The sequence below is a fragment of the Sceloporus undulatus genome, chromosome 2 (assembly GCF_019175285.1).
Source record: "Sceloporus undulatus isolate JIND9_A2432 ecotype Alabama chromosome 2, SceUnd_v1.1, whole genome shotgun sequence".
NCBI lineage: Eukaryota > Metazoa > Chordata > Lepidosauria > Squamata > Phrynosomatidae > Sceloporus > Sceloporus undulatus.
In genome coordinates this window covers 18,640,382-18,650,977 of record NC_056523.1, presented here as the reverse complement: position 1 = coordinate 18,650,977, position 10,596 = coordinate 18,640,382, and the positions used below count along the sequence as shown (strand labels likewise).

Here is a 10,596-nt window from a genome sequence, read left to right as displayed (position 1 = left end):
AAATTAGAAATCCACCTGCTCTATACAAACTGGCTTGCTATACATTATATACAAAATGCCTGCCTGCATAAAAATATATTACTTGCTGGTGAAAGACCAGGAGAGAGAGGGAAGGGCCTTTCAGAGGGTGGGAGCAGCCACCAAGAAGGCTCTCTCTCATGTCCCCACTAGGCAAGCCTGTGATCTTGGTGGGACAGAGAGAAAGCCTTCTCCTCCAGATTTTAGGGCTCTCAGAGCTTCGTATGGGGAGGTACAGTCTCTCAAATTGGCTGGACCCAAGCCAGGTCATCTTAATGGAGGAATGGGAAAAGAACTAGCAGAAAAGATTAAAATACATGGTCTGCATGAACAATGAAGAAGAGCTCTCCCTCAAGTGCATTTCATACCATCCGGCCTCAGAAGGAGAGAGTCAGGCCCAGTTCCATTGGGCCTAGACTAAGAAGAAGGCCTTATCTCCAGTCCATCTGCCATGGTCCAGGCCTCAGATGGAGAGAAGAACCACTGGTCTTGATCCCCTTCCCCACTGACCTTCCCTTCTCTTTTTATGTCATGTCTTTTTAGATTGTAAGCCTGAGGGCAGGAAAATGTCTATTTCTAAGCAGCTCTGAGAGCCTTTGTGGCTGGAGTGCGGTATAAATACTCCAAATAAATAAATATATGAATAAATTTGAGAGAACAATACTTCAAAATGCAATACAGATGGTATCTAACCCCAGACAGACTATCCCATATGTATAAAAACTCCAGTGATAGGTGTTGGAAGTACACAAAGGAGAAGGGCACCATGATATATATATGTGGTGGTCTTGTCCAATAGAAAGAGAATATTGGGGATTAATTCGAAAAACAGTGTAAGAAATACTGCAAGTAAAGATCCTGAGGTCTTTCTGTTATGCACAATTAGTAAGGATAGACTGACTAGTAATGGGAAACTTTTATTTTATATGCTTCATGTAGCAAGAATACCAAGAAGGTGGAAGGAAGAGGGAACACCAAACTTAATGGACTGGATTTGGAAAATACATGATTTAATGGAAAATGATAAATAAACATATATGATTAAATCTGATGCATTAGGAAAATTTACAAATGATCAGCTATCCCTGATGGAATGTATGAAAAGTTCTGGTAGTCAAGGTCTGCTGTCTCAGCCCAGGATTTCCTCTGCCCCATCCCGGATTCGCCCCTTTTCACTCGCTGCCCCTCACTCCTGGAACCTTCTTCCCCCACAAGCAAGAGCCATCACTTCTTTAACCAGCTTCAAAACGGAGTTGAAGACCATCCTGTTCAGAGAAGCCTTCCCAGGCATTGCATAATTGTCGCTTGCTATTTGATGTTCCTTTGTTGCCTGTTTTATTGAATCATTTCCTATATTGCTATGTATTTTATATGTATTATCCTACTAGAGAGGCCCCTTCCCCACCACCACTCGTCCTTTTAGATTGTAAGCCTGAGGGCAGGGAACTGTCCAATTAAAAAGATTGTATGTACAGAATAAATAAAGGTTAGTAATAATAATAATAATAATAATAATAATAATAATAATAATAATAATAAAGTCTTCAGGAGTCAAAAACCAAAATAAATGGAAAAGGATAGGAAACATATGAAAGACAAGCAAATGTACAAATTTTATACTCGAAATATAATGTATCTTGCTATGAGAAAGTTATACTATAAAACTGTAATGTAGAAATTATTATATGGATTAAACATTGGGTAGAGATATACAGAAAATATATGTATCTAACTATGGGAATAACTCGAATCCAAAATGGTCAGGGGTAAATGTGTTTTGAATATAAAGAATAGTAAAAACATTTTTTATAAGATCCAAACTCAAATTAAGAGAAAAATGTTATAGGACTGCAATAGTTGTGATTATAGATTTGGAAGTTTTTATTTTAAGTTGTCTATTGGTGTTGTTTTTTAAAGTTGTCTGTTGGAATTTTGCCATTGTGTGTTGATACCATATATGTGAGTGAATTCATTTGTATATGTATCTGATATTTGTTAATTGTCTCTTTGTTAGACCAGTAATTCTATGTTTCATTTAAATCAATAAAGTTTATTTTAAAAAGGAAATTACAGACCGCTTTACACGGTCTTGAGCATACATGCTTAAGCCTCGGGGAGTGCGCGGGGAGCATGGGGCGGAGCATCCCATTCAAATAAATTGGTGCGCATGCCCATGGCACCCCGCGCCACCGCGCACAAGTCCCATTATTTCTAATGGGGCTTGAGCATAGATGGAATTTGCCTCATGTGGTGGGGTCCAGAACGGATTCCCCACATAAGGCAAGGGCCGACTGTATCTTTGTTATCTCCCTCTTAAAAGAAGAACCCAGAACTTGAATGATGATTATATCTATCCTACATATCTATGGCTCTCAACAGACCAGCTATAAATGCTGGTGTGCGGGCAGAGTGGGGGCATGGTGACCGCACGCCATGTGCCCCGATCTACCTCCATGCCCCTTGTTTAAAAGCAAACAAAACAAAAACAAAACAGAACACCATCTCGCAGTCTCCTTCCATTGCATTATTTTACAAAAGTTAGCAAATATGTAGCTTTTGGGGATTTTTTCAGGGGTCTATCTATTTTTCCTTTAAAATGAATGGATCATTTCACCTCGTGAAATGGGGTTTCTTCACTTAGGTCCAAAGTGCACTGCAGAAATAATCCAGTCTGAGACCTCTTTAACTGCCCTGGCTCATTGCTAGGGAATTCTAGGAACTGCAGGTTTGTGAGACATTTAGTTTTCTCTGTCAGAGACCTCTGGTGCCATAATAAACTACAATTCCCAGGATTCTCTAGCACTGAGCCAGGGCAGTTAAAGAGGTCTCAAACTGGATTATTTCTGCAGTGTGTTTTGGTTTCTAGACACTTGAATTCTGGTTGTTGATCATAGCTCACACTGACACTGTAACCAGTAAGGATTTCATTGCATAACATATATTTTTATATCTATCAGGACCAAATTTGACATGTTCTTTTTTTAAAACCATCCATTTAAAATGTATCCTCACAAATCAGGATGGCAGAAATGACAGCAAACAACAAAAAGAAAGGCAAAACCGAAGAAAGGACAGCAGACACTTTCCCCAATACTTCCAAATGTATGTATTAGTTTGAGAATATTGTTGACAAATCCAGCTACAGCTAAATCAACAAGTTGGATCTGAGAGACATCAAAAACTGTCTCTCCATTCCAACTTGTTGATTTAGCAAGGCAGAGTATCAAATCACGCATTGCCAGAGAGACTGATTTTGAGAGTGTTAAAAAAAATTGCAGATAAAAAACCCCTTGAAATGCTCATTTCATTACCTGATACGGCTTATTGTTGCTTTGTATAAGGTATAAAATACATTGTTATCTGGCCATAAAGCGTTTATGAAGGTATATCAGTGGTCATATTCTGAAGGTGTATCAGTGGTCATATTAGCCATCATGTTCAATTATGCTTTCATAATCATACATTAAAAGAAGTTTACTTTGTTCATATTTTTCTACAAAGAAGGAAAAATGCAACTTTAAAATTCATATTATACTATTAGATTTATTGGAAAGACAAGTGTAGGTGGTGGTGGAATTGTGCATGGATTTTAATTTTATACGTTCCGAGAGTCAGTTTGGACTGCTAAGCAAGTTACCAAATGCATAATATTCAAACAGAATTATCTTCCTGAGAAATTGAATTTTTACCCCCTTCCCAGGTGTGAAATGTGTGGGCCATAGTAGGTATTATTTTACTGAACTCAAGCAAGAAATAAAATTTGTACAGTACAGTAAATTTCAAGGAATTGTGCACTCCACCAGATAACATGTCTGTTGCTTCCTAATATTAGTCCTCTTGGTGCCATTGCAATTTTCTAACTTACAATCCCTTTCATTAAGGTTCTCAGGGCTCCTCTGGAACAACATTGATGCAACATCCAGTGATCTTCTCCACACATTTAAACAGCTCAGAAAAGAGCAGTACACTGGACCATTTCCATAAACTTCCCAAACTAAATTCATGCACGAAAGAGGGTCCCTCGTGTTTATGTAAGTACAGTTCTGGGCCTCTGTGCTTATCAACTGAGTGTGTTCCCACAAGAGTTTTTTAAAATCATATTTCTTCTTCACATAAAAACATTCACAGGCTCAAGACATGCTGACTAAACAGTTTCTACAACAGGTTCTCGGATCATTAACTATGATAATGAACAGGGATAGTGGGGAAAGAGGAAACATAGAGCCTCCCAGAAGCTGTTGGATTACAATTACAAGCATTCCTCAACATTGGGTATCTTAGCTAGGACTGCTGGGAGTTATAGTCCAATAACTTTGGGAGGGCTACATTATTGCCTCCCATAGCATACACTGCTCAGTAACAAATACTGGCAACAAAACATTGGGGAAGAGCTCCTTTAACCAAAGGTATTTTTGTTGTATTCACCTGGAGTTGGGCAACTTTAATGGGTTCAGGGTCTAAGTTCAACCCCTCCCCTCTCCAGATCCCACCACAGATTGTGCCACTTCAAGATCACCCCATGCCCTGAGTTTTTGGGCCAAAACCTAAGCTTTGATGATTGATTAAGTACTATTAAGAACCAGCCATATTTGTTCACAGCTAGTTATTCAGACACACACCAAAAAAAACTATCCTCTTTTTTGGAAATTAAAAGAGAAACCTTAGCTAAATAAGTTTTTTTTCAAGGTAAAATGAGAGGATTATTCGTTCTCACTCAGGGGTTGTACAGACTGCCCTGAAAGGGTGATTTGCAGCTACTCCTTTCTGTTCCTGAGGGACGCCGCAGCAGCCAAACCACACAGCATCACTCCACACCTAAAAGAACCCGGAAAAAATGGTTCTTTTAGGAGAGCACACCCGATGCCACAAGTGCACCATTAGTGCACTGTGGCACATCAGTGATGGAAAAGCATTACAGCGACATACGGATGTTGTGCAGTGCTTGCGTCATGGATGTGCGTCCCATGTGGGTGTGGCTGCGCAGTCATGGTGGCACCCATACATACTAGGGTTCGGGAGCACAATCTTTTCCCAGCACAATGAATATGATATCATATCCTGTCATCATCCTTTAACGCACATATGTTCAAGCACAGCAATTAAGGATGGCATATCTAGAGCATGATCTCAACACTGAATCTCCATTTGAAGACTATTCCACCCCCTCCCCACAATAATCAATTTTTGGGTCTGAGGGGGAAAAACCTCAAAGTGGTCATTTCTAGTTTCAATAAGCAAATGGGCAAGTGTGGCTTGGAAAATGGGACAGATGTGAAACCAAGTTCCTTCTCAGCTCCCTACCCCTATCCTAGGGATGCTTCACGGTGGTTGATTCCTTCCCAACTTATAACACTTTCTAAGGTTAGTTCATACAACCACTTCAGCATGTAGGTGTAGCTGTATAAAAATCTTTTTTAATGAAAAAAATGGGATGTTCTTTCAGCACTAGCCTTCAACCTCTAAAAATCCAAGAACAATTTCTGGCTCCAAGAGTATACCTGGGGATCCACTTTTTATGTTTTTAAATCAAGTATTGATTCAATAGTAATACTGTCTGTTCCCCAAACCCACTAGCAGAGAGGACTAATAAGTAGAAACCAAAAGTATACCTGCTTCAATTAGGGGAAATTTTAAATAAGGGAAAACATTATTAGTTTTGTGAAATATTTATCTTTCTCTGTCTGAGAGCTCTGGTCCTACAACAGACTACAAATCCCAAGTTTGCATAGCATTGAGCCATGGCAGTTAAAGAAGTGTGAAACTGCTTTATTTCTGCAGGGCAGGTACAACGATTTCAGCTTTGCTATTCTTCCTTCTTTGACACATAGCTACTCCTTCTGAAATCTGCATCCATACACCGAAGGATCGCATCACGGCAGTGGTCAACCAAACAGCAGTCATTCCCATTGATATCGATGTCACAAAGTCCAATTGGGACTTTATTGTGGTCCACTGGCATCATATCAAAAAAACTGATGATGATTTCCTTCTCAAATATGACCTGAGATCATGCAGTCAAACCAGGACTGGACAGCAATGGTGGGAAAGTCGTTGTCACTTCTTTTTGGAGGTGATGCCAGTATATCGGTGGAAGGTATCAGTCATGATGAATGCCTGGTTGATCATCTGGAATGTAGAAGAGAAGGATGCTGGGAGATATCAAGTCACAGTGAAATCTAACAACATGAAAGATGCATGCAGTTTTCTGGAACTTTCAGTGACCAGAGGTAAGAAGGCACGGACCTGTGCAATGGATTTGTATAGTTATACTCTCAGTAGAATGAGGTGGGGGGGAAATCACCTGGACTGACCCACGTCTCTCAGCAAGGTGGAGGCTAGAAATTGAAACCCTTCTTCACTGGAATGGGTGGACAGTCCTCATAGGCAGAAAATGGAACACCTTGAGGAGACTGACCTTTCTCTGGTGTTCTCCTCTTCTGTAAGCAGACAGTTTACATGAGGAAGCATTCAAGAATCCAAAGCTTGAACTGAATGGCAAGCTCCCAAATGTATGGTTACATGTGTGCACCACACTTCCAAGCTGTATAAGATTGAAGTTCACAATATTATTCATGAACCAGCATGGCTTCCTCTGTTTGTTTGTTTGTTTGTTTGTTTGTTTGTATTATGTAAGCTAGAAGGACAAGAGGCTACTGTAAGAACAGAATATGGAGAAAAAGAAAGGTTTTCAATTGACAAAGGAGTCAGACAAAGCTGCATCTTATAACTGTATCTATTTAACTTGCATGCAGAAAAATCATATGTAAAGCAGGTTTAGACAAGGAATAAGGAGGAGTGAATATAGGAGAAAAGAACATCAACAATCTAGGATATACAGATGATACCATACTACTAGTGGAAAGCACCACAGATTTGAAACAATCACTAAAGAAAGTCAAAGAAGAAAGTGCAAAAACAGGCCTTATGTTAAATATAAAGGAATAAAAAATAATGTCCACAGAGGATTTACATAATTTCAACCTAGATAATGAGGAAATCAAAATAGTTAAAGATTTCTCATATCTTGAATCAAACATTGATTAGAATGGAGATTGCAGTCACGCTATCAGAGGAGGATTAGGAATGGGAAGGGCAGTTATGAAAAAACTAGGCAAAATTCTAAAATTTAAAGATATACAGTTGAACACTAAAGTTAGAATCATCCAAGCCCTATAAGCATTTATGGATATGAGATCTAGACAGTGAAGAAAGCAGATAGGAAGAAAATTAATTCATTTGAGATGTGGTGCCAGGGAAGATTGCTGAGAATACTGTGGAGGGCCAAAAAGATAAACAAATGGGTTCTAGAACAAATGAAGGCTGAACTCTCCCTGGAAGCCAAGATGACTAAATTGAAGCTGAAATCAAAGGCTTTCATGGTTGGCATACATAGTTTTCTGAGGGGTTTTGGGGCTATGTGGCCATGTTCGAGAAGAGTTTGTTCCTGACGTTTTGACAGCATCTGTGGTTGGCATCTTCAAAAAATGCTGACCTTTTTCCAATTCACTATAGCAAAAGAAAAGGAAGGAATACTGCCATTCTTGGATGTCCTAGTCATCCGCAAACCAAACCAACGTTTGGGTCACACAGTATACAGAAAACCCACACATACAGACAGATACCTGCACAAGAACTCCAACCATCACCCAGGACAAAAAAGAAACACAATCAAAACACTGGTGGACTGGGCAAACCACATCTGTGAACCCCACTTCTTGGAAGATGAACTAAAGCACTTGGACTGGGTTCTACAGGCCAATGGTTATTCCAGCTCAGACATCAGAAGGGCTGCCAGGCCCAGGAAAACCCAGAGAAGTGAAGACAAGCAGCCACCCCAAGGGAAAGGTATTTGTTGTTACCAAAATCAAAGGAGTCACAGACAGAATAGGCAAGTGGTGAGGAAAGCATAGCCAAATGTGGTTACAACTCAATCAAGAAGAAATCCCAGCAATGCTTCGCTCAGCCAAGGACCAAGAGAGACCCTTCACAAAGCGCAGGAAGTTTACCGCATACCATGCAGCTGCAGACAAGGGTCTACATAGGGACCCCAAACGCAGTGTGCAAACAAGAATCAAGGAACACGAGAGACCTGCAGACTGGGCCAGCCAGAAAAATCAGCAGTATGCAGAACAATGTTACAAACATCCTGGACATCAAATACTATTTGAAAAACACTGAAATTCGGACCATGCAACAACTACCATGTCAGGATGCACCGGGAAGCCATTGAAATCCACAACCACCTGGACAATTTCAAACGGAAAGAGGGAAACCCTTAAAGTAAACACGGTTTGGCTACCAGTCCGAAAAATAGCACGATGCAAATGAGAAATCTCTCAGGTTCAGGGGTTTCCAGCAGAACAATAGCACTAATCAAGCAGACCACTAATCTCTTTTGAGACCCTCACACCCTGAGGTACTCCATTAGCAACAGAACAATTACACATGCAACTCACTCCGCCTTTCCAGGTCCACACAAATACTCTACCCAACTCTTTTCCAGGCAACATTCTATTAGTCTGAGCCAGCTACAGCTTACTGCGTGATGTAGAATAAACTGGACCACCAAGCCAAAAAACCCACAAACGCATTGATTTGTCTTTATTCTTATGCACTGCTTATGTACTTAATTTTTTTCTTGGCACATGCAAACCAGAGCACAACCTATGGTCAGGGTAGGCAAACCGCGGCTGTGGGCCGGGATGCGGTCCCGGCGATGGCCCTTGGGAACTGGCCCCAGCCTGGTCCTGCCGCCGATTGCTTGCCGGGGCCCTTTGTGGGGCATTGTCTATCGAAAAACTCAGAAACCATGCATTTATATTAAACATTTTTTTAACAATCAGCAAAATTTTGTTCGCGTGTACTTCCATTTTTAAAGGTCTTCCCTGCAAATTTTGTCCTACATTGTACTAGTTTATTTAATATTTAATTTTTTCAAAACATTATTTAATTATTTATTTTTGGCTTCGGCCCCCCCGTGTCTGATGGGACAGCAACCCGGCCCCCGGCTCAAAAAGATTGCTACCCATGACCTATGTGGATTGTTGTATGAACAGCACCCATCTAGTGCTGATTGGTGTTAATTCATTTCCCCCTTTTCAGTTGTGCCTTCTTCAAGTTGTTTCAAAACTCCTGGCGCGCTAGAACAACCCTTTTCATGTGGTTTTCCTGGAACGCTTTGTTCAGGTCTTGCCATGATTTCCCCCTGAAGTTGAGAGTATGTGACTTGTCCCAGTGGGTTTCCATGGCTGAATGGGGATTTGAACTCTGATCTTCAGAACTGTAGTCCAGCACTCAAACCACTACACTAACCCTTTTCAGAACACCTGCCTAATGATTATGTTTCTATTTTTAAGAGAATTAGATATGCCTTTATTCTTATGAGAATATTTATGTACTTTTTTTTTCTCTTTGGCAAATAGGCAGCAAATGAATTAGCAGAATGAGATGAAAGTGAGAACAAACCAAGTCATGAACAATAGCAAAAGCTCACCACTCACAGAATTCAGTCTCAGTTTAACATCTTTGTAAAGTAGAGATAGAGGACATGTGCCAGTGTGACCTATCAATCATGTCCACAAGTCCATTGTTAGAAAATGATCTATGATGTGAAAACATGTCTTTCTTAACAATCCACAGTTTGTTAACCAGTGAGAAATCACATTCTAGACTATGTTTTATTGTTGACTTATACATTCCAAACCCAGAACCATGACTTTTCTCATTTCTCCAATTGCCCATTTAAACAGGAGTTGACAAAATGGGTGGGAAATAAATAAATGTGGAATACAAGCCAGAGTTTGATATTCTGCCACACAGTTTCTGGCTTAAACAAGAAACCTTGGTTAACACATTATATAATCATAACATGTGAATGCTCTGGTAAAGATTGGACTTTGATATACTGGAAGTGGTGTGCCAACTTTCAACATGAAGACTTTAAGACCGAAGATGAAGCAAGGTCTGGGAGGCCTTCAACAGTGTCTGCTTCTGAAACTGTTGACCTGATTTTGGCAGATCAATGAATCCAAGTTAAAACAATCGCTGAAATATTAGAGGTATTCCAGGAATGAACTGAGTTTATAATTCTTGAGCAGTTCACTATGCAGAAGCTGTCAGTCAAGTGGATGCCGAAGTGCTTGAATGATGACCAGAAATTAAATTGAGTGTTTTGTAGCATTTTGAGTGATCCTACTCCCCCCCATGACTCATCACTGATTATGAAACATGGTTACATCACTATGATCCAGAGACAGTGGTATCACTAGGGCTGCTGTCACTGAGTGTGGTAACCAATGGTGTCACCCCCATGTTCCTTGTCCCATGCCAAACCATAGAGAATCCTTAGTAATGTTTTTTGTACTACAGTACAGTCGGCCCTTCTTATACACGGATTTAAGCATACACGGTTTGAAAATGTTCCAAAAAAGTATAAATTTACCTTGATGTTCCATTTTTTATTAGGGACACCATTTTGCTATGTCATTATACTTAATGGGACTTGAGCATACATGGATTTTGTTATACACGAGGGATCTTGGAACCAAACCCCAGCGTATAACAAGGATCCACTGTAAT

At 40.1% G+C, this 10,596-nt stretch overlaps 1 protein-coding gene across 1 annotated transcript; it reads left to right on the top strand.

Annotated features, from left to right (window-relative positions):
- The first annotated feature begins 3,038 nt into the window (after nt 1-3,038).
- On the top strand, nt 3,039-9,716 carry LOC121920285. Its single transcript, XM_042447414.1, has 4 exons — nt 3,039-3,120; nt 3,900-4,049; nt 5,847-6,245; nt 9,441-9,716. Exons 1-4 carry the CDS (start codon nt 3,039-3,041, stop codon nt 9,449-9,451), a joined length of 642 nt encoding a protein of 213 aa, XP_042303348.1. The 3' UTR covers nt 9,452-9,716.
- Nucleotides 9,717-10,596: the final 880 nt, after the last annotated feature.